General features: G+C 35.6%; 1 protein-coding gene across 6 annotated transcripts in view; it reads right to left on the reverse strand.

Annotated features, from left to right (window-relative positions):
• Nucleotides 1-26,137, reverse strand: part of LOC142323076 (mpv17-like protein 2) — a 65,495-nt gene extending 39,358 nt beyond the window's left edge. For 3 of the 6 annotated variants that reach the window (XR_012756018.1, XM_075362258.1, XM_075362279.1), the window contains exon 1: nt 25,654-26,131. Coding sequence is in view for 5 of the 6 variants with exons in the window: in XM_075362258.1 (XP_075218373.1) it covers nt 25,654-25,840 (187 nt within the window). In the remaining variant the exon portion in view is untranslated. Of the gene's footprint in view, nt 1-25,653 lie in introns of all 6 variants that reach the window. The other 3 variants (XM_075362249.1, XM_075362269.1, XM_075362241.1) reach the window with 3 other exon arrangements.
• Between the last annotated feature and the right edge of the window lie 32 nt (nt 26,138-26,169).

Consider the following 26,169-nt stretch of genomic DNA (forward strand, 5'->3'; position numbering starts at 1 on the left):
CGACAGTACTACCAACATAAACAAAAATATAACTAAATTGCGGATAATAATTGACTTACTCTCGTATAAACTTAATAAATATTTAACAATAACGACAAGCTTTGCTTTTTATTAAGATGCCTCAAACCAAACCATTATGATAACAAACTTCAATTCCAATATACTGGCAGGAGAAATGCAGAACTGATTAAGAAAACAGAATGATGCAATTATTACAACCGTGAAAAAAAAATAGAAAATAACTTATTTGCAGTAGAAAAACTTCTGTAGTAGAAGTCTGATGTTGTGTATTTTCAGACTTTAAAGCAACATGTAAACATAAAAAAAAAACATGGAAAAATCTTTATTACGACAAAATTAGATAATAAACAATGCTACTGAAAATATTATTACAAATTATGACAACAGATCAGATTCTACAGAAGGCGAATTGTTCATCTTAATTATTTCTCTGCCAGAAACGATTATCAAAACTGTATCACAATTATACAAATACTTACCGCAGTTTTCTTCAAAACATGATGGTTTCAAAGAAACTAATAATTTCAACAATCACAACAGAAACTGTATTTTAAATAGCAAACAATGAAACAGGTGGGAGAATACTGTATTTATCATTAAGCGAGTATCAAATAATTTTCAGCACTAACAACACCAATGTAACAACAAACCGATCTCTTTCCATTTTGCTAACTAATGCTACATGAATATGGGTGGTAAAAAAAGAAAAACAGAGTTAAAAGGTATTTAACATCTCTGAACTCAGATTTACATTAATGAATCGCAAATAAAACGATAGTAACTCTTACAATGTTTCTCTACAACACGTGTTCCATGTATGCACCTTTTGTCACACGGCAAACATCCAACCGATACGAGAATTCCATTGGCAGAGATCACCATAGGACCTATCGCAGCCAGTTGATGGCGCGGCCGAATTGCTCAGCCATCAATTTCACCTCCTACCTGTGCTGCATGCGCCATTCCAACCCCTGTAAGGCAGCCGCATACTCGCGCCGCAGCCTGTCCTGATCCAGGCCCCTAAGATGGTTATAGCGTCCCCATTCAAGATAAGTGGACGACACTTACAGCGAAGGCATAAGCTGAGTTTGAAAATTACCGATGTAAATGTCTACCGAAACATTTGCATCGATGGCATCCCAACGAGGCCTGGATTATTTCTAAGAGATGTAAAAAGTTAGAGGGCGAAAGACGACTCGCATTAAAGCCGATCTAGGAATGGCGTTGGTGTGAAGATCGGAAGCGTCACACGGCGGATGTCATTCCCTACGGTGTTGGAATGCCTGCAATTATCAACTTTTTATTCATTTTTGCAAACTCGAAAATAGTAGCTGTAAGTGGAGAACGTTGATTAGACAACATCTGCACAAGCTTCTTCAACTCAATGCAGGATCCACATTGTTGGTTATCTGTATGAGATATCGAGTTTAACTAAACTCGATTACGTGAGTTGATTAATTTTCTATATTCTCATCGTGCCGCTGGAAAGGATAGTTTCTGCTCCGTATAGATTCTGAGAACTGCCTTCTCTTCTTTGAAAGTTTGGCAATCCCGGGAGCGAGTTGTATGTGATCCATTGCAGTTCGTACATTTCTCGTTTTCTTGTCAGTTAGTGTCAGTGACCTTCCTTAGCACAGATTTCTGTTTTTGTGCAAGACATAGTGTGTCCATACCCTTGGCATTTGATACATCTCCGTGGACTAGGTATGAATGGGCGTAAGTAGTACGGAAATAAAGGTACGGCGATGAAAATCTAATATGGCGGACGCCGCCATCTTGAAATGACGTTACGAATTCAAGATAGCGGTGGTCGGCCATCTTGGATGTTACGTCAGTGACGCCGCAGCCTGTCAGTGTTGCCAACTTGGTTTTTTGTGTCAGTGTTGTCAACCTGGTTACATATGTGTATTAAATTATTGAAGTAATATTTCAAAGGTTGATAGCAAGTTGTACGGAAATAGGAGTACGAGTGCCAACTCCAAGATGGCGGACCGCCGCCATCCCTCAAATATGGCAGCGCCCATCATATTGGAATTTCTCTTTTCACTGCATGAATTTTACTTTTCCCTTTTCCCCAGTGGGAATATCCCTTTTACCTTTTCCTCTGTGGGATTTGGCTTTTCCCTTTTTTCCCTGTTGAAATTTCCCTTTTTTTTGTATTGAGTGAAAAATGTTGTATATAAATTGCGCGCGTGAGAAAAATGAAATATATTATGTGTGTGTGTAAGTAAGAATAAAAATTTAAACGTACCTCGAGGATGACCTGGTAGTCGTGGTCGTTGCACCGGGAAGCGTCACCAACCACTCCAGGACCCCGACATGGCTCGTTCACCAAAAGGCAGCTGCTGCGTGTGTTTGCGTGCGCGCATTGACTTAGCGCCACGAAGTTGACTGCGAGATGTGGCGCGCGACTGAAGAAAAGCTGACGAACATGGCTTAAGGTTGAGCGTCCTATTTTGAACGTCCGTTACAGTGGTATGCGTGAAAGCGCCACACCCTACCGACCAATCGCAACGTCGGATTCAAAGCGGCCGCGCATGCGTAACACGTAGACCGTTACTGCTGCTACCACCCCCACCATCACCACCGCTGCAGACACGAGCCTACATGTAAATTAACACTTAACACTGATCACATACATAGGAATGTGCTAAATTATCGTAATGCAAAACTCTCTCTCTCTCTTTCTGTGTGTGTTCGTAAATTTCCACTAATATATCGAGTAAACATTCATTTAGCATTAAGACATAATTTACATGACGCTCGTATATAAAAAAAATAAAATATCTTAGAGGGGTGTGTGTGTGTTAAAAGATTCCCACAATTGATAGTAGCGTCACGCAAAACACTATACTCTTACTATGTATTATTACAAATAAAACAGTAAAATACATCCATTATCCAGCATACACCCAGGAATTAAATATAAATGATGAACACAAAGTTTGCAACAATTAATTGATATCAGTTAAGCAAAAAAAAAAAAACGTTTCTTTTAACGCCCCTACATCTAATATAAACGTGATATATAACATGTATCATTGTAACAGAAGAAAATTTAAAGTATATATTCTTTTTTTAGTTTTATTTAATCGAATAAGAAATAAAAACCACTTGATTTTATGCAGTATTAATAAGTTTATTTAAAAAATTCTATAAATGATTGTATGAAAAGTACATTTATCTATAATAGAATTATCTTACAAATTTATTTGCAATAAATAAATGGTAGCACTAAATATTGCTTTAAATTTCATAGATCGGAAAATAATTTAAAATAGTTAGAGGCTGGATTCAAAGCGGTCTCGCACGCGCAACACGTAGACCGTTACTGCTGCCACCACAATTAAGCAAGTATGGACGTACCTTGATGATGATCCTGGTCATATTACCGTTGCACCGGGAGACGTCACCCGCTACTCCAGCACCCGGACGTGGTTTGCGCACCAGGAGGCGGCGGCCGCGACCGCGTGTGTTTGCGTGCGTGCGTTGACGTAGCGGCGCGGGTTGTTGACAGTGAGAGGTGTGGCGCGCGATTGAAGAACTGCTGACGAACATGGCCTACAGCTGAGCGTCCTATTTTGAACGGCCGTTGCAGTGGTACGCAAGAAAGCACCACACTCTATCGACCAATCGCAACGTCAGATCCAAAGCGAACGCGCAAGCGCAACACGGATACAAGGCCTTCGTATCCCTTTCTACAATGCCTACGCATTCAGTCGACCATGTTTGAACAGCAAAAGTACCATACACAAACAACGACTATCTGGTTTGACCTTGACGTCACACACACAAACGTCACGACCAATAGGAACACAACCGCCTAAAGTGCCACACCCAAACCGAAGTAGAAGCCACGACCCTAGTGTCAGTTACGGGCAACCTTGAACATTTCTGAACTGTGTTTATCGTGTAATTCTAAGAAACGACTATGCATTCTCAGCACTTTTAATAGCGTAAGTAACCTGAAACGGCATATCATGCTACCAAGTCTTTATCGTGTAATTTTAAGAAACGACCACACCTTCTCTCAGCAGTTTAACAGCGAAGTAACCGGAAACAGCTTATTTTTTTGAAGACTGAGTGAGTGTGCTAGGTGAGGTCTGCATTAATCGTATGAATAAATGTTTGTGACATATTGGCGTACATGGTCATGACAACAATAACGACGACGACGATAGGTGTAGTATAGGTACAAGTCCTCCGTATCTTTACCTACATTGCCTACGCATCCGGTCACCTCGAACATGTTTGAACGGGAAAACTACCATACACAAACGACTATCTATAGTTTGACCTTGACGTCACACACACACACATCACTACCAATAGGATCACAATCGTTTAGTGCCACACGCAAACCGCCGTTGAAACCACGTGCCTGGTAGCAGTTACGAGCAACCTTGAACATTTTTTATCGTGTAATTCTAAGAAACGACTACGCATTCTCTCAGCAGTCTAATAGCATAAGTAACCGGAAACGGCATATCATGTTACAAAATATTTATCGTGTAATTCCAATAAACGACTACTATCGTTTAATTCTAAGGAACAACCACGCATTCTCAGCACTTTTAATAGCGTAAGTAACCTAAAACGGCATATCATGTTACAATGTGTTTATCGTGTAATTGTAATAAACGACTACTACTATCGTGTAATTCCAAGAAACGACACACATTCTCTCAGCAGTTTAATAGCGTAAATAACCGGAAACGGCATATCCTGTTACAAGTGAATCAAATAATACCATATCTTATAAACATAATTTTAAATCTTCAGTGGCACCACCACCACCGTTGTCGTCTTGGTCACCTTATACACCGTAATAAGTTAGCTTCAAACTATCGAAATATTTTTGCAACTGACTGAATTTCATCATAGGTCGCGTTATACGTGAACGTCACTCTAACCGTATTGAAACGAACAAAATCAATAGCCGTACTCAAAGCGTGCGGGAACGTTGCGTTTACAATTTTAATCAGATGTCGCAACGTCCTTACACGACGATAGGAGAAATAACGAACTAACTACACCGATGCGGCTATATCAACATCCATCTTGAAACTGTACCTATTTACCAGTAGCATTCCCACACCACCCTGGAGGTAGCAACCGCGGCGAGTTGAGATTTTTTTTACACGAGTGAAATCTCTCCCCTAAGGGCCTACTATAAAACACTCGAACCGGTTTTTATATGGCTTTTTTTCCTATTTTATACTTTTTTTGGTTTTTCTTTTCTTGCCAATGATTGTATGTGATCCACAAAGCAAGCATAAATAATATTCCCGGCATTAAGCCAATATGGAAGGCTACAACTATAATTGAGACCTCTAACCAAACATGTGGTTTCGTCAACATCTTACAGCAGACTGAGCTCTAGAGCGGTAGCCCTCTTCGAGGTACGATAAACTCTAATAACAGCGGGATGTTTTTCTTGATGCAATTCCTACATTGTGGTAAATTATGCGAGTTAATCGGTTCGTTGCACCAACAACATCTTATGCACAAATAGTTGAAGGAATAGTAAACACCGTTCTTGACCATATATTCTGTGCTGTTTACGTTTGTATTTTCAGACGATATCAAACTATTCGCTTCTCTGACCAGATCCAACGGCTTTTTACACAATTTCAACGACTCCATGTAGAAACATCCGGTTTGTAACGCACATTTTTCGCTCGGAAGTAGTTTATGGTACGGGCAAGTTATGATGTAATTCGAATTCGGCTTTGGTGTTTCATTCGAACATAGTTATATCAACGCAAAAATTCAGATTTCTCCAACCCCTTTGTGTATATTGTAGAGAACTGTGAACAATGTTTCTTCATAACATCATAGCTGTATACAACGTCACCGTACTCCCAATTTATTTTGTGAAAGTTTCTTTCTAACCAAGCGGCAATCCGCCTGTATTTCGATTTCAATTCAGCGCGCGGGTACGGTGAACGAAAATGTATTATCATGTAGCATCCGCTGTCACTGATAACAGCGAGTTCTTTAACTATAAACTCACTTCGGTTGCCGTGATAAACAAGAACTTCTTCCATGACCGTTGCTCAACTGCGAATGCGAGGTCAAAGATAACTTTCTTAGTACCACCGTAGACGTGGTGGGGGTAACCCCCTCCACTTTTCTTTTACAAATACATCATAATCATCATGTACATGCAACCTTGTGTTAGGTAATGAGATATTGGTATTAGTAGCGTGTACTATTGTTAACACTGCTGCCATCGCTGAAGGTAATGATGATGTAACATTCACTACGGTTTTCTTCAATGCAGTTTTTCAATATTATCATTTAACGTTAGGTTAGGTAATGAGAAACTCGTATTAGTGACGTTAACCATTGCTTTTTCTGAAGGTAACGATGCTGTGATGTCGTTAGCAGTGTCCGCAGACTTATTTTTTGATGATGATACAGTAGTGTTTTAAAAAATGGGCAACGCTTCCACGGTGTATGAATTATACCATATTAACGGAATGTTAACCGGTGAAGGTGCAAAAAAAACAGTCTACATAGTATCGGTTTCATTGTTCTATATTCGATAGCGGACGCACTGGTGGTATTCCATTTATATGAGACGACGACTTTTTACCATCCATCCCCGATCCAGTCAAAAGGTTGTAATCCCTTAAGTTGTAATCCCTGCCCTGTAGTGTTAGCTTTTCTTTTCATCATCATTAAAACAAGACGTTTTATATTATTCCTTTTTGATCGTCTTCTTCTTACTCTTTCACCGCCGAACTTTGCTTTTAACTTCATCGCGTTTGTAACCGCCAATGCGGTAGCCTTTTCTGCGATACTCGAATTCTTACCTTTAACTCTTTTCCAAGCGCTATCGGCTAATTTACGATCTGCAACCGCTCTGTTTTCGTTAACGCTGTACGTAGCGTATTCGATATCGTGTTCTGTACAAGCTGCATCCAACTCGTTTACACCGGGATCGTTTCTCTTTAATCGTTTTTCTAAATTCGTTTTCGGACCGTAGTACTGATATCCAGGAATGTGTAACTCTACCGGCAATAAATCCATTCCTTTATTAACAATTCTACCCACCACCTTTTTGACACTTTTTATTGCTTTATCACCAATATAAGATCCTAACACCCCTGCAGCTCCTGCTGTTAGAGTTGTTAACTGTCCACCGCCTCTTTTAAGACTGGCAATTCGTTTACATCTTCTCCTTAGCCTGACTGATTGATTTTAAATACCTCCCGCATTACATATACTTTTTTACTGTAATCGTAAGGTTACCAAAGCGATTCTGCAAACGCAGAACTAAATAGAAAAGATAATGAGGAGGATATGACTAAAAATATGGCGCGTTCTCTAGTCATTGAACCAAACACAGATAAGACATAGACGAAGAAGGGGGAGGATGATTTGAATAACAATATGGTACGCCTTCCAATCTCCGATTCAAAAACGGATACGACGACGACAAAAAAGGAGGAAAATATGATACGACCACCGATCATGGATCCAATGTAAGTTAGTGGAAGATTGTAAACAGGATCATAATCTGTCCAACATGTAAACAAATTGTTTACATGTTCGCATCAGCAACATGTAATGCGATGGTTATTGGATACATGATTAAAGATGAAGCGCTATTATGCAGAAATAAATTTGAATTACTATGGAAAAACCCAACGTCGTTGTCATCGTTAGCTTGTAGAGTTAGAAAACGAACTTCGTTTTCAAACGAACTCTATCGGTTATTTTCTAAAACATTTACCGAAAGGAGTGGTGGTGGTGGGGGAAAGGTAGACGACACAATTATCAACACTGCGGACGATCATTCGTGCGTTAGCTCAACCTTATGGACGCCTTATCGTTTATTAACGTTTTCAACTATCAAGACTGTTTTCTCAAACGGTTACCACTGAAGAGGTTGACCGATATTCATATCGGTATTGACTATGTATTATTGGACATGACAAAGATATATACATCATACGGTGAGGTTCGCATTTGTGTCATCTTATACGACACCGATTCTTCTAATTCTGACAACAAATAGTATTGTTTTCAGCTATTATTACCAAGGAGCTATACAAACAAATTTACCGAAGACGAAATGACCGTTGTACGATTTCATTCGATGAAGCTAACTTATTACGGTGTAAAAGATGACCAAGACGACAACGGTGGTGGTAATGGTGTCACAAGATTTAATTATGTTTATAAGATATTGTATTATTTGATGCACTTGTGACAGGATATTCCGTTTCCGGTTACTTACGCTATTAAACTGCTGAGAGAATGCGTGGTCGTTTCCTGGAATAACAAACGCAGCCGCGGCCGCCGCCACTTCCTGGTGCATGAGGTACGTCTAGGTGCTGGAGTAGCGGATGACGCCTCCCGGTGCAACGGTAATATGACCAGGATCATCATCAAGGTACGTCCATACTTACTTAATTGTGGTGGCAGCAGTAACGGTCTACGTGTTGCGCGTGCGAGACCGCTTTGAATCCGGCCTCTAACTATTTTAAATTATTTTCCGATCTATGAAATTTAAAGCAATATTTAGTGCTACCATTTATTTTTTGCAAATAAATTTGTAAGATAATTCTATTATAAATAAATGTACTTTTCATACAATCATTTATAGAATTATTTAAATAAACTTATTAATACTGCATAAAATCAAGTGGTTTTTATTTCTTATTCCATTAAATAAAACTAAAAAAAGAGTTTATACTTTAAATTTTCTTCTGTTACAATGATGCATGTTATATATCACGTTTATATTAGATGTGGGGGCGTTAAAAGAGACGTTTTTTTTGATTAACTGATATCAATTAATTGTAGCAAACTTTGTGTTCATCATTTATATTTAATTCCTGGGTGAATGCTGGATAATATATGTATTTTACTGCTTTATTTGTAATAATACAAAGTAAGAGTATAGTGTGTTGCGTGACGCTACTGTGGAATGTGGGAATCTTTTAACAGACACACACCCCTCCAAGATATTTTATTTTTTTTATATACGGGCATCATATAAATAATGTCTTAATGCTGAATAAATGTTTACGCGGTATATTAGTGGAAGTTTATGGACACACACACCACACACACACACACACACACAGAGTTTTGCATTACGATAATTTAGCACATTCCTATGTTTGTGATCAGTGTTAAGTGTTAATTTACATGTAGGCTCGTGTCTGCAGCGGTGGTGGTAGCAGCAGTAACGATTTACGTGTTGCGCATGCGTGGCCTTTTTAAATCCTGCCCTGCGATTGGTCGGTAGGGTGTGGCGCTTTCGCGCGTACTCCTGTAACAGACGTTCAAAATAGGACGCTCAACCTTAGGCCATGTTGGTGAACTGCCTTTCAGTCGCGCGCCTCACCTCTCAGTGAATGACTCCGTTCCGCTAGGTCAACGCACGCACGCGAAAACACATGCAGCCGCCGTTTCCTGATGCACGAGCCACGTCGGGGTCCTAGAGTGGCGGGTGACGTCTCCCGGTGCAACGGCCACGAAGACCAGGATCATCCTTGAGGTACGTCTAAATTTTTATTTACACACACACACACACACACACAATAACTTATTTTATTTTTCTCACACGCGCAACTTATATACATTTTTCACTTAATACAAAAAAAGGGAAACGGAAATTCCCACAGGGGAAAAGGGATATTCCTACATGGAAAAGCGAAAAGGAAAAATCCCTCTGGGAAAAAGAGGAATTTCAAGATGGCAGGTGCCACCATATTTGATTCCAAGATGGCGGCCGTACGCTATTTTGGGTATGGCGCCCGTACCCCTATTTCCGCACTACTTTCTACCAACCTTTGAAATATTACTTCAATAATTTAATACATATATATATCCAGGTTGACAACACTGACACAAAAAAACCAATCTGGCAACACTGACGTCACATCCAGGATGACCGACCACCGCCATCTTGATTTAGTGACGTCATTCCAAGATGGCGGCGTCCGTAATTTTGGATTTTGACACAGTACCCCTATTTCCGTACTACAGTCGTACTCGAATCGATAGATAACCTACTTTTAACTTCTCTGGCTTTAACGGAAGGCTCAATGTCAAGATAACGGAAGGTGTAGGTTCTTCCACTTCGCTTTGGCTTTTCATTATTCGCTTCACCTCCACAACTTCCTCAGTACAAAGTTCACTAGCTATTTATTTAATGTCCATCTCCAGAGATCACGACAAAAATTACTCCTTGGCTTGTATTTAAAGATTCATGGCATACCATCTTAATATTTATATTATCCATACTGGTAAGACGTAAGAGAGATCGCCTCTGTTCGACACTAAACGTCTCATCAATATTGATCCGTCTCTTAACATCCAGATGTTTTTCGGCGAACCAACTGAACCCGTTATCACTTTATTTATCAGGAAGGGAGAGACCTTTTGAAGGGAGCCTCCTTCCCGATTGTTCTCAAGAACGACAAATCGTATATTTCTGTACAGTGGATAGGATGCATAACTATTTAAAGATTTTCATCAATACAGTTTTTATCCTCATCGGACAACGCCGAGTGAGGTCTTTTCACATGATTCATATTGGTGGTTTTTTCAGATGGACCACCAACCATCGTAACATTATTTTGTATACTAGAAATTTTGGTCCCACGATTACCGGTTATATAACGGACCACTCCAGCTGAGGCCACGCGTACTGTAGCTAGAACAAAATATAACTGGGTTCCCCATGGTGTCCAGAACACATCGTTCGAGACTCACTACGTAAAGCCATTCACCCATCGGCACGACAGTTCTCCCCCTGGGTTACGGTTGCGTTTCGTAAGATGTTGCAACACCACCGAGTGTAAATGTAAGAATAACTGTATACAATGTTGTTGTGTAGTTGTGTAGGAGTATAAGTTGTAATTTGTGTGGTATTCTTGGTGTAGTGTATGTGTAAAGTGTTCTGCGGCTGTTAGTGTAGTGGAAAGAAAAGCTGAAGAGGTTAGGATGTTTTATTAAAACATTTAATTTTTAAGGAGTCTCTTTCGTATTGCAAGAGTTCATACGGATTTTCTGATGAGATACAACAGACAGTGTGTGTTAACTTTTCCACTGAAATGTAATGTAGGCTTACCGCTGAACATAATATGATCAAGAAAATCATCATCTTCATACCCAAAATAATGACTGAGAAGTTAGCACACATAACATACTCAATAGGCTTCAAAGCCTGTAAAAACTGTAAACAGTACGAACATATATGTTAGTGTTTTCTTAAAATATTTCCCACTGTCATCACCGGCACTGCTACTTCGTGACTGATCTTGCCAACAGAATTTTTAGGACTGCACAGGAAAGACTCCCTGATTCATTCAATACTTTCTTCAAATACCCTAATCAGCTTACTCTTCCTTTTACATAGATATCCAATTTCAAACTGATTATGCCACTGATAAATGTTAGCGTCACTTTGAGAATCACAATTTAACTTCTTATGGAACATACACTGAACTGCAAGGAAAGATTCACATTTACCAGACTGCAAAACACAAGACTTTCTGTTCTGAAGTTGCCATCGTTCAAATGGAATGATAGGGAATCAACATACATACAGCCATGCATGCAACTAAAACTGTCCTTTAGCACTTTGATTTTGGCCTTGAATCAACACTGTACACCTCATCCAAGGATATTATCAGAGACGGATAGGTGTACTATTCCAGGGATAAAAAAGCTAACTGCCCCTTCATGTAGCTGGATGGGTCAAATGAAACCGTGCAAAAAACCTTGATCAGCGTACTATCACAAAATAGGTTTTAAGTTCACACTAAAAGGCATTTAGGCCTAATATTTCTGGTACGAGTGAAAAAAATTAATGTGTTGAGATTTCATAAGATAAGCTGGAGACACTAAAACGATACAGTTCACGTTTTTAATTTTACATAACACAGGTCAACAAAAAAAATAAATATATAAATTGGAAATAAAATAAAGTAGATGAATTAGAATGTATTTTTTATGCTGAATCTTAAAATGAAATCAGTTTTTCTACATCACCCTCAGAGTTTTAGTTACGCCCTGTAAAATACTGAGAAACTTCTTAAATAATAGAATATAAAAATAACTTTTTTTTTTGTGCAATAGAACAGCTACCTAAAGCCTCTGTATATTACACAGTAGTACATAAAAACATATAAGTTAACAATTTAGATATAAATTAAAACACAAAATTTAAAATATATACAATTCGGAATATAATTTTTACTATCATACATTTTATATTAATATTAATTACAGTTCATAAAAACGATAGTAATAATTGGTGTTTTAATTATTATCTTTGCATATATACAAAATTACAGATAAACATGTACACATAATTCAGAAAACAAATTCAAATAATACAATTTAATAATAATAATGATAATTATAAATTGAAAAACAACAAAAATAAAAATCAGAGTTTTCATTATGGTAATTGAGTGATAACTTTAATGATAATTTTATTTACATCTACGTAATAATACATCAAATTTTCACATTTACGTCTTATCTCGTTCATCCAATTACATTTGTGTTATAATTTAATCAGAATTTCTGGTAATTATACAACACTATCAATATATAAATATAAGTGCAGGTAAAAATAATCACAAAAGAAACTTTTATCACTGTCATATAATTTTAACTGTTTTTAATTATTAAAATACTTATTTATTTATTAATAGAAATGGTTTTAATTTGCATAACTTAACTATGGTTAAGCAGAAGTCTATTTCAATTCTATAGCAATCCAGTTTTATAGCGTTATATGTTTTTAATATCGGAATAACCTTCTCAGTTCAAAGACAAAGTTCTTCCTTGGTTGGAAAAAGTCTATTTTATCGTATTTGTTTACAGCAGTTAAAGTGAATCTCTCTGTAGGTGAAATAACTTGTGCAGAGTATACAAGAAAAAAGTTTCTAATATTGCGTCCGAGTATTTGTAGCTGTATTTCGTTTTTCGTAGGATTACACACACCCATGTAATGCTTTATGGAAAAATAGTAAATCGAGTATTCTCTTCAACATGCAAGAGATGGTAAATTATGAAATGACTTAAGCTGTGTTTTGCCAAGATGCTGAAGTTTAAATTTGTGAGAAAGCCAAAATAGAAAGTTGTTCTGAATGGATTCAATGTATAGTCTCTTCGAAAATTCCAGGATGAGGTGGAATATTCAAACTGGCTTCGAACAAGTGACTTCAAGAGCAAGATGCAAGTATCAACAAAAGGTCTCGCAATCCATTTCAACAGACCAAGATTTCTTTTCGCTGGGCTCATAACCATGTCTGCGTGTTTAGAAAGGTACAGCTTGGAATCAAGTATGCCTAGATCGGTGACGGAGTTTACAGTAGTAATAGGAAGAGAATTTATTGTGTTACTAAAGCAAGCAATATTAGTCTTACGGGAGAACGGAATACGTTTTATTTTTGAGAAATTTAGTGGCATGTGATTTCTCATTGCCCATCGGTAAATACAGTTAATATTATGATGTAACAGTAGGTGATCATGTATGCTTTTAAGCTGGAGAAATATTTTAAGGTCATCGGCATACATACTCAGACCAATGGAGACGGATTCAATAATGTCATTGATAAAAAGTAGAAACAGCAATGGGCCAAGGTTGGAACCCTGTGGAACTCCTGAGATTGCGGAGAATTCTCGATGGGAAATACATCCAGCATACCTAACAGCAAATGTTCTGTTATTCAAGTATGAAAAGATCAACTTTAAAAGACGCTCACTGAACCCACCAAATAAGGCCAACTTCTTTTGGAGCAGGTAATGCGGCAGTTTGTCAAATGCTTTTTGAAAGTTAAAATAGATAGCGTCCATCTGGCCTTGAGATTCGACAATAGGACCAATTTGATCAAGGAAACAATTAAGGTTTGAGGCAGTGGAACGGGACTGCATGAAGCCGTGTTGAGAAGCGCAGATCTTATGTTGGATATTTTGTGATACATGAGATGACAGGAATGAATGAGAAATTTTAGAAAAGGCGGATAGAACGGAAATGGGGCGGAAATTAGAAATATGGGGGACACCAGGTTTGGGAATCGGGGTAACGATCGCCTTTTTCCGTAGGTTAGGGAATGTACCTGATTTCAAGCTCCAGTTACATAATGAGGCCAGAATAGGAGCGATCACGCTGCTGGTGCCTTTAATGATAAATGGTGGTATGCCATCAGATCCAATGGCTGCCTTGTGATTAACTTCATTAATGTTAATACTAAATCGACGGTGACATAGGTTATATCAAGCTCAGCACAGTTCATCCGATCTTTGGACGTTGAAGAGGTATCCGGTTGTACATCCTCTGGAAAAGACTGAAACATCGATTGAAAGTACTCCCCAAAACCCGTACATAGCACTTGAGGATCGGTGACTGATACAATATCGACCAGAGGCGCAACTACTCTACCTGCGTTAGATTTATATTTTGAGAGATATTTTCAAAACCTTGAAGGCTTAAACGTTAGATCGCTTTCGATGAACCTTGCATGGTTATAAAAACCCCTAGAAAGCATCAATTTAACTTTCTTTCGTAGCTCTAAAAACGTGTGGTAGTCAGAAGTCTCGTTAATCTAAATCGTCGATGTTCCACTTTTTTCTTCTTAATCAGTGCTGTAAGTTCGGCTGAAAACCAGAACGGAAGTTTAGAAGTTCGACGACGAGTGATAGGAACATTCTTGGCGATAGCTTTACTGATCCACTGACGGAAATTCGTCATAGCTTTGTCAAAATTAGGGCACAGAAGAACACTGGCCCAATCGGCATTGGTCACGTCTATAAAGAGAAATTTAAAGTCTCCCTTTCTAAAATTATACATGGAACGATTTATAACATGATCATGAATGAACGAAAAATCATGAATGATTATTGAGAACGGAGGATGAAGTTTATCCGAGTTGATACAGTTACATTCGTCAATACAAGATCTAGGTTAGTTCCTTGTGCAGAATTAGGTTATAAAATCCTAGGTTCAAAAAATCTACAAGATTGAAGATGCGCTTAGAGGCTTTAGAGACTTTTAGAATAATAATTGCAACCAGAAAGAAAAATGCGATCATCCCAGACCACACCGGAGGTACTAAAGTCACCAGTTATTATTATGTTGTATTTCACGGAATCTATTTGTAAAATTAAATAATTAAAATAGTGTTCCAATACAGATGGGTGCACAGATTGTGGAAAACAATGAACACAGAGTATTAGGTTTTTGGATGCAGTTCTTGGTACCTCGATTCAGACCGACTCGGCAATCATCTCCAGATCCTTGCGTCGAACACATTTAATATTGTCTTTAACAGCGATTAAAGTACCTCCGCCACGGCCAGCAATGGAAGATTTGTAGTTTCTGTCTGAACGAAACACTTTATGACTCCAGGAAGAAGTTTATATTACTATGGACGTCCGACAGCCAAGTTTCAGTCAGTGCAATGAAGTCATAATCAGAATCGGAAAAAGCTGCGTAAACCTCGGCAGACTTAGTACGTAGGCCACGAACATTTTGATACAGTATTGACACCTTAGCCATTAGTATTACCATCCTCCCCTGGTGAATTCGTAGTTGTGTTAGTTTTCAAGAGCCCAAAAAAGGGGGAAATTAAAATACCTTCTGGCCAAATACTAGTATTATTTATTTTGTTAAAGTCCCGGCTGTACACCTTAATGTGGAAAGAGTTGTAGGAAGAACACCGAGTTCGCAATTTGCTGCATTTAATATAGTCCAGATTCAGATCGCTGCAAAGATTTTGCACTTTGCTGACGATTACAGATGTATTGAATCTAGTCACAAATAGGGCTTTTTTCTTCCGTGAATGTGAGGAGACCAAATTAATTTTGGTTTTCAAACTATCAGATTTGATAAGGTTTTTTTACTTTTTTTTTAGAGATTTCAACTGTAGAAACGACAGACTTCGAATGACCAGCACTACTTGAAAAAAAATTCTCCCGTTTTTTCCAACAGTGATCCAGGGATGATTAACTGTTTCGTCATTGTCAGTTTTGTTTTGTTTTTGAAGGATACATCATTACTAACATTGTTATTAATAATGGTGACAGGTAATGGAACGTTGACTCCAGAACCCGAAGAATCATCGTCCAAATTGTAGCCCGTGCGTACATTTATAGGACTGTTCCTCGATGTCATCTTATTACGTCGACGATTTTTCTTATGTTCCTTGCGCGTTCTGTATCCCTGAGTAGATGCGTTAGCAGACTCTGATGTGTGCGTCGCGTTTGACAGGGGAAATTCTCATAAAATATACTAATTATTGTTTTAAGTTCTTGATTTTCGGATCTAAGTAGTTTAATCTATACTAATATTGTAAAGAGTCAAAGATTTGTTTGTTTGTTTGTATTGAATAGGCTCCGAAACTACTGGACCGATTTGAAAAATTCTTTTTCCATTAGAAGCCGACATTATCCCTGATGAAAATAGACTACTTTTTACCGCGTTATTTAAGCAACATATTTTAATTTTTCTATCTTTGTAATTCAGTAACTAGCAACTGTCCGTCGTCGTCGCGTCTCTCTTGACGCTCGCGTCCCCACCACCGCCTGCCACTGCTCCCTCGCCCCGCCCACACCCCGCTCGGCTAGCTAGGCAGCAGCATGTGACGTAAGCGTCACTGCGGTGCGGGAGGGGAGTCAATGTCACAAAATAAAGTGCCACGCGGCTCATTCGCGCGGTCGGCTTCCTACGCAGCGGTTGTGTGCGATAGAGAATATTTTTCCTTGAAAATATTTTGAATTTTTTATAATTTTTTAATCACCACTTCATATACAGGCTAATTCCTGTTCAACATGTAAGCAAATAATTTAGTATTAGTTGATGTAGTATATAGTTTTTTTATCATTTAAAAATGCCCAAAAGATTAAGATCTCAACTTTCTAGAAATAGTTTACAGGCTAGTGCAATAAAAAATACGTCGTGATAGAGAATCTCCATCAGAAACGGAAAATTAATGAATTTAATCAATATTAAAAATACCTAATTGAAATAGTAACAAAAAAGATTTTAATATCCTAGCTTTTATTTAGGTATCTCTTTTGTAGTAACCTCCTACGCAAAATAAGGGTGTATATGTGGTGCATATATGTATCTAAATAAAAAATGTGAAAATAAACATAAATCAACAAAAAAACATAAAAATACGTAAAACAAAAAAAAAACACTTAGAGAATAAAAATAGGTGTATAGAATAGTAGCTGGATACAAATAATAAAATAATCATCAAATTTATTATATCCAAACCTTCTAATATACTCTTTTTTAGTAACCTCCAGTGCAAAAAGAAGGGTGTATGCATTATGTAAATAATTTTAAAAAATTATTTACTAAATAATACATAAAAAAAAAATACAAAATATACTGAGAGAATCGAAATAGGTGTAAGTATATAATAGTAGCCATAGGTAAGCACAAAAAAATTACAAATATAACAAAAATATTTGTATTCAATAAATTAAGTGACTCCGACGCGGACGAAGTCGCGGGTGTCAGCTATGTATCATATAGTCGTTAATTATTGCGAATCAATTTTCACAATGAAGTACTATTTGTAACGATTGAATAAATCCCACGCGGACGAAGTCGCGGGCCACGGCTATTATTTATATTTTTGAATTTCGATTTTTTAAGGGGTGCGACAGTGTACGGCGCGGCGGCTCAACCAACACAACCACTGTTACTGTATGTGCGACGCGACTGGCTACACCCGCCTCCGGTTACTTGTCTAAAAAACATAAAAGAAAAGTGATTAAAATCTTTTAAAAAAAATGGAAAACGAAGTATGGTCACCTCTAAGTGGTGTTGAGTAACGCTAAGGACCGGGAAAAAATATTTTTATCCGTACGAACTACAGGTAAGCAGTTATAACTAATATTTTTAAGATGGAGGCCGACTGTTTTGAAACCAACATTCTTGGATCACTCAAAGTTTCTGGTCCTGTACTGACCGAACTGTTGCTCTAAAAGAATTACAATACACTGATATGTTTTTATAAATCGAACAGACTTCAATTTTTATTTATTATTAAGATTCTACAAGCACGAATTTAATGAACACAGCAGAGTCCAAGGGGCAGAGCCCTCTGGCTATAAGGGTAGGGAAGGGAGAGCGAAACGAGCCATGACCGGGTAAATATCCCCTGACCGCGACGGGATACCCAAGTAACCATATAGCGCGAGCGAAGCCGCAACGGGGGTGTTAGTTTCTTTATAAACAGAGGAAATTTCTTTCTTCAAAACTTTTAAAATTTCAGTGAGTCCATTCTGAAGAGATGACTGTAGAACCCGTGATACAGAGTCATACTATTCCTGGTGTCTCGCTTCATTAATGCCAGATAAATCTATTACCGATTGTAAAGAATTTTCTTGAATTGGCATTTTGTTAATAGGACAAATATTGTTCAAGCAATTGTTGCATTTACAATTGCGTGTTTGATAATTTTGAGATTCATTTTTAGAAATCTTCAGATATGTCACCTGGTAACGGAAACAGCAACTGACACATCGAAGATTCTTCTGCTTGCCATAAAACGGACGTTTGCGGAGGGAACAAGAGTCCGAACTGCCCGGCATGACGTTCATCTTAACAGTAACCACGGTGAACAAATTGAAAATAACGTCTGAAAATACCTGCCTTACATGAGTTTTATAAAATTATAAATTAACTTAATAACAAATATTAAAAAAATGAAAAAAATATAATTTTGATTTGAATAGTAGATTGTACTTGTAATAATAGTCAGGAAATTAAAAAATCAATCGCTGAACTAATTTACGATAAATCAGCTTTATAAGAGGAAATAAATTACATATTTAAATAATACATCATTAATAATGTTCATACATTAGATTCTGAATTAATAATAATTATATAATTAATGAAGCAAAAATTAAAAAACAAGAAAATTTCTTATGCAAGCATCGCTAAACGTATAATTGTAATAACAATAATCTAATTATAATCATAATATTACAATTACTATAAAACAATAGCAATGACGGTCAAATAACAGTAGTTTAACTCGGAGTACGTGTTAATAAATAATTAAAAAAAAACAAAAATAATAATAATAAATAAAGAATTAAATGAATAAAATAACGTAGATGGTGAGCAGGGGTTAGAAGCCTGTCTAGCGAAAGGAATTCTTCAGGGAAGGGAACCTATAAACAGGTGGTAGATTTGTAGGTAGACACGTGGCTACATAAAGCAAGGAAACGGAAATATGGGATGCACTTCCGAGGGAAGGTTGGTGCCACTTGAACCTATAATTACCAAGTGGTGAAAAAAAGGTTTAACAGTAAAAAAAAAAAATCTTGAAAAATTTAATAAAACAAGTAAAATGACTATTATTGATAGTAAGATGGAAAGAATGTGCAAGAAGCGGCAATAAGAGACATTAAATAAAGAAAAAAAGAGGAAGCCCAGAAGCCATGTGGGGCATGGGCATTGCAATTAAAATATATAAATCACAAAAAAACACATAATTAAAACACCAAATATTAGTTACAATTGCTAAGAAAACACATTCACAAGCACTAAGAACAGAAAAAACTGCACTAAATAAATTTCTGGGAGCATCTTGAAGAGCTGTCTCATCACCATCAATAATAATTACAATTAAAGTAATAATAATATTATTACAATTAAAATTACTAACTTTATTTTGGAGACATTTACATTTATCTTTATTCATTTTTTCTTACTTTCCTTTTGTGTTCAGTGAAGTCTTCTCTTTTTATCTACCAGCAGTAGTCACTCATGATATATTCATCCCATCTGCCTTGATAATGTTGTTCTATCTGCAACATATCTTGGTGGAAACTTTCTCCTGATATCACCCAAGTTTAAAAGAAAAGTCCAAATGAGAATGTAAAAAATGAATTTTCAATGACATTCTGCAGCCTAAATTTTCATAGTTCACTAAGAGTTTATTTATAAGCTGATTATGATTTTCAGCTTTTTTGTTTCGAAGAAATCCAGTAATGATATCTTTGAATGACTTCTGTGCTGCTACTTCTTTAGTTTTCAGTTTGCTGTCAAATATATTTTCACGAATTAACTTTTTTATTTGTGGCTCAGTGAATATTCCCTCTTTTAATTTGGCTTCAATTAACTGTGAAAAACCCTCAGCAAAATATTTAAAGCAGTCTCCATCTTTATTTAAAGCTTTTACAAACTTCTTCATTGAGTCTGGTTTTACATGTAGAAGTGGTAAAAAGATTCCTGGGGTAAACTGATTTCTTTTTGGCCAGTCTTTAAGTATGTAGTGTTTATCTGTAGCGACTATCCGCAAATACAAGAAACACATATATTTTGTAAAGTCACTCTGGAGACTGAGAAGAAGCCTTATTGCTTTCTGGTCAGCGATGATTCACCATGAGTGTTCATCATTCTTAATAGCTTTTAAAATTTTTGACAAATTTTCATACGTTTCTTTAGCATGTGCTGCCAGTATTGAAGAAAACTTATTCAAGTTATGCAGCAACACTGCCTTTCAGCTTCTTTTTGATGAATCTATAAACGCCAATCATGAATAACATATTCAATGTCCAGTTCAGACAATAGCCACCTAACATCATGGCAGAAACAAATTAAACCATCTTTTCTAAAGTATTTCAGTAAATTTTCATACTGATTTCTATATATTGAAGTTTTAGTATCCTTTTTTTAACAAATTCCATTCTTTAAAATGTGAATCTAGGAGAGGTCAGCATGTGTTATGAGGTGAGGTTGAGTAATTGATTCTTTTGGAATGTAATTAATTTCTATTGAAGGTGAGAATTCATCAGTTGAGCCTTTGGTAAATCAACATCATGAAGTACTGGTCCCATAGCTGAATGAATATTTCGGTATGCAATACTGATTTTATTGTTTGAATTGAGACCAGAAACATTTGTTATGCAAAAATAGCAGTCATCATAATTGTTAGTAGGCTCTAGCCAAATCATAGGTATGCCAAAAGAAAATGTTCTTTTTTTTCCTTTTAACTACTGGGTTAGTTTAACATAGCACTTGATGAATGCGACAAGTGGAGCCTAGGATTTGTCTTGGTCTCCCAAGCAAGGGACAGTGTCAAAATAATGTTTGTAAGCAGTTTTCAACAGATTCAATACTGGTTTTCATTGACTTAATTCGAAATGTTTTAATGAATGAAAGTAAACTGAAATATTACAGAAATACTTAATTATAAAAATAATTAAGTTTTAACATGTTCTTTACGGTTCTTGGCCCCGAGGTCAAGAAAATTTTATTTATTAGTGACGGGAGTAATTCTTGGTATAACTTAATCAAAAGCAGGGTTGTGTTATTTATTTTTTCTTACTTGTTATATGTATTCCAAAAGAATGATAGGCATATAGTGTTAATTTTTTCTTAATTTTATTGATTATTGTGTTCTTGACCCTGGGGTCAATAGCCATTTCTTTGCATAACATATTCTCGTGTGTAGCGCCAAGACCCGATTTTATGTTATAAAGTTATATATTTATAGCGGCTCTTGCTCTCAGAGTCAATAATGAAAACACGCAGACATGATCATTCATGCACGTTAGAAGACTATATTTCATGGCTCTTAGGTCTTGTGTCATATAGAGTCACTGAATACAGACATTTTGATTCTTGTCAGATCGTTCAATCAATAATTTTTGTGTTGCAATGCTGCTCCTCAGTTTGTGTATAACCATTGATCTAGTTTGTTAGTGTCGTTTTGTTCTTTAGATAAAATATGATTATGTCTTCACGAGGAAAGAAGTTACTTGCATTAGCTTTGATGCAACGTGACTCTGAAAGTGAATTTAGCAGTGACAGTAATGATACAAATGACAAAATAATGATTATTATTGAATTTTTTCTAATTTAATTTTTAAATGTATTTACCGGCTTATTTTAATAAAAGTGTGTTGTCAAAAAAAAAACCACTAATAATGATTACTAATGAAAACTAATGACGATTTTTTGTTCATTGATAAAAGTATTCTATAATAAAAAAAAGTTTTTACAAGAATGTCATAATTTTTTTTGGAAAAAATAATAAGAAAATATTTCAAAAATGTTTTATTGCCTTTAACCATGGTTCTTGTTGCTGAAGTCAAGAACAGGCAAGATAAATAAGCCGTCGTTTTGTAACTACTTACCTCTTTACTCCGGGGATAAGAACCATTTACAACTAATTCTGTTAATATCGAACAACTGTATGGTACATGTTAATTTATAAATACTCAATTAATTAAAATACTTCATAAAATTGTTTCACTATGGAGTATAATAAAATACAGCACAAAACACACATAAACTTAACAAATCTTGATGTTCAATAAAATAATACAAAAAGTTGTTCTATCATAAAAATCTTTCACTAAATTTATGGTATCACTTATGAAATAATCTTTATAATATGTGCATGATAAAACCACTAACACAACTACACATCACAGCAAGTCATATCAAGAGGAGAACTTATAGTGAAGAAAATTTCATCATGTTGAATTACTCATTATTTAACTCACTGTCATGTCTAAACAAGTCTAGCTTGACATGAAATGACATCATTTGACTGTTATGTATCAAATATAGGTCTACAGCAAGCATCACAATATAAATCAAATGTGAATAAGCAAATATATAGATATATTAACTTATCTATATTGTTTGTCCACAGATGATAGAACAAATAAATTTATGGGATTGTAAATTACGAATGTTATGTGATGGGTTGTTTTGGAATACATATTCAGGTTCAGCATATAAAATACTTTATACAATACCTATTCCCTTATCAGTTCTAAATTTTATGTTGACCAGTGCAATTAATATAGACTTAATCAGATTTATTTTTTATCTTACAATTAATTGTTAACGAATCATATGATCTGTATATGTACTGTTCTGATCAGAATAAAAAATTCATTTGCTATTTTTTTTATCTAATGACCTAACTTAAATCTTGAAAACATTCTTTTTTTCTAAGGAGAAAATCATAAAGAAATACGAATATATTTCATTTATTTACTTGGTCCATGGTGAAAATAAGATAAAATTAAATTTTAATGACAAATAAAACCACTCTAACTTACATCAAAATGTTTTTAATTAAACTTAAAATCTCACTTGAGTGTCACTAATGAAAACTAAAGGTCATTCAAAACATTTTTCATAGATGTCTAATCTATAAAGTTAAAATTTATCGAGTTAAGCACTTAATAATCTTACATGTACTTTGATGGCATATGGCAATCTACATTTGAGAAAATTTCTTGTGACATAATTGTTTAATTTGTTAATACAAGCATGTGAATAGTACATCTTCTTTCTTTTTCCTGTTTAGCCTCCGGTAACTATCGTTTAGATAATACTTCAGAGGATGAATGAGGATGGTATGAATGTGAATGAAGTGTAGTCTTGTACATTCTCAGTTTGACCATACCTGAGATGTGTGGTTAATTGAAACCCAACCACCAAAGAACACCGGTATCCACAATCTAGTATTCAAGTCCGTGTAAAAATAGCTGGCTTTACTAGGACTTGAACGCCGGAACTCTCGACTTCCAAATCAGCTGATTTGGGAAGATGCGTTCACCACTAGACCAACCCGGTGGGTTGAATAGTACATCTACATAAGTAGAAGTGCACAAAAAATACAAAACACACTAACAATTACAGAACAGAATTAAGTCATTGTAATAGTAAAAGGTATTGTCACGATATCATTAATCAGAAAAGACAAATTTTAATTTGTGTTTCAAAGTAATTTAAAACCCTATAGCACTATTATAATAAACTATAAAAATAATATTAATGCATATATTGTTTTAAGATGACTAATTGCTTAGATTATTCACAATCAAATAGAAATTTTCAATTTTTCATTATGAAATATCACAAAATACAGAGTATGTAATACTTAAGGTAATTGTTTACTATTCCCTTCACCTGCCTCTAAACTCTTCAATATTGAGATATATTCTATGAAATGGTTTGCTAACAATACGGAAATAGGATTAAAATTGGAATTAAAATTCTTACTCTTGAAAGTAAGAAAGGGTGCCTTACTGGGGGTTGACTGGATAGATTATTGCTATCAGCTAATAAACTGCTTACTGCAAGTTTGAAGATCAGTGCTTAAGGATCATGTAATTTAGTTACATTTATGACTTTTCTACATTCATGTGATCAGGTTTTTTCATGCAATGGATGCGAGTTTACATTATTACAGTTAAGATGATTTTAGTCAGATGATACATGTATTCACTTTCAGAAGATAGTGAATCCATGCATAGGTTTTTGTATGAATATGGCGTTTTACTAAAATCTAAGAAATGTCTGGATTGTGGAAATCAAATAACATTAAACGAAAAGGGGAAAAACAGGTGGCGTTTTTTTGCCACAAAGAATTAATACAGTTGATTCTTACCAGAAAAAAGTTACAAAAAATTGTGATTAAACAACCTCACAATACAAAAATACTTTGTTTATCCATGATAATTTAACTAAAATACAGGTTTGCCAATTTTTTCATCTTGGATTACTGTAAAACCATGCGTCAAGATTTACTGAGTAACAGTATTGGCATACCTTCTTGTACATGTGTGACTGGAGTTCATACCTTCATGAAGTTTGTGTGTAGACTGTACTACAGGAGTCAAACTCCTGTAAGGAGGTGAAATATTTACTGTATTACAGGATTAACTGTTGAAATAGACAAAGCAAAACCAGGTCATAGAAAATACAATGGAGGTAGGCTGACTGATGATAACTGGATTGGAGGTATTGTGCATGGCAGTAAAAAAGTTCCTTGTTCCAGTTCCAACCCACAGAAGTGAAACTTTATTAACAATAAACTATAAGACCTCAGCTGTGGAGGTCTTATAGTTAGTTGTTTATGGTTTGAAAATTAACCTCTAGGTAAACTTTGTTGATTTGGACATTAGGGCTCATATGCAAATGGGAAAAAGAATGTGATGTGAAGTTCCTGCATTTGTGCCAAGGTAAGGTAACTGAAAGCACAATTTAGCTGGCTACCTGGATGAATTCATGCTTAGCTGACTCAATTCAGACTATAAATTGTGAATTCATACTTTGTTAAAACCAAGAGGAGAGCTTTATAATGATTCTGAGCATCAGCAGCAGCCTGACACACTGCCTTGACAACAGTTCTGAATCTTCTGAAGACAACTTTTAGGTTAGTTATGCACGCTTTTATTTGTTTCTGACTTAAAATAAATGTTCTTTTACTGTTCATTACAGGTTTAGATTAATATATATCAATATCAAAGAGTTAAGAGGCAGGGGGAAAATTGTAAACAATTACCATAATTAATTTTAAATAAAAAAAGAACAGGGCATTATGCTACAAATATATATATATATATATATGGAATTTATAGTTTATTAACTCAAAATAACCTCCATCAAGGATATTAGGGTAATTATTTACTTAAAATTAGGTGGACAATTAATTAATCAAAAGATAGGATTCTCTAAAAATTAATTTAAACATACTGAAAGATTTGCACAATGCAGTTCTTAATTACTACCTCAATAGTATAATAATCATCATCAAATTAATTCTAAGGAATATTTTATACGATTCTCCGATTATGGATTAAATAACTTACTTATCCTCCTGAAATCAAATTGTCCCGTTGGATGCTTCTTTGTTTTTAACTCTATTATTTGCTCAACTGCATCTCCTGCTCCCATCAAGATTCCACTGGTAATAACATTAGTAGTGAAAAGATATTTTCCAAATATTCTATCAGTTATTAATCTAATTTTTGAACAACATCTCAGAGAAACTAACATTCTAGTTTATCTAAAATCTGTACCTACAAATCAGATTAAATTTAATAAAATTAGAGGTTAACGCGTAATTTTAATATCACCCAATTTTTACCTCGTAATATAATTTGTATGTAAACGAAAAATATACAGAAAACTGAAATAACTTCTAAGGTGACGAAGCATTATAACAGATAAACATAATTTATTTTCCTAATTGATCACAACCTTACAGTTTAAAATAAACTTTACACCAGCCCTCGTCAAGATCATACTGGACAGTGATGTCAACACATAGTAAAAAATTAAACACAAGTGGTACTGATACATCTTTTGAAACGGAATTATTGACG

This window comes from Lycorma delicatula, chromosome 1, assembly GCF_047948215.1.
Source record: "Lycorma delicatula isolate Av1 chromosome 1, ASM4794821v1, whole genome shotgun sequence".
NCBI classification, from domain to species: Eukaryota; Metazoa; Arthropoda; class Insecta; order Hemiptera; family Fulgoridae; genus Lycorma; species Lycorma delicatula.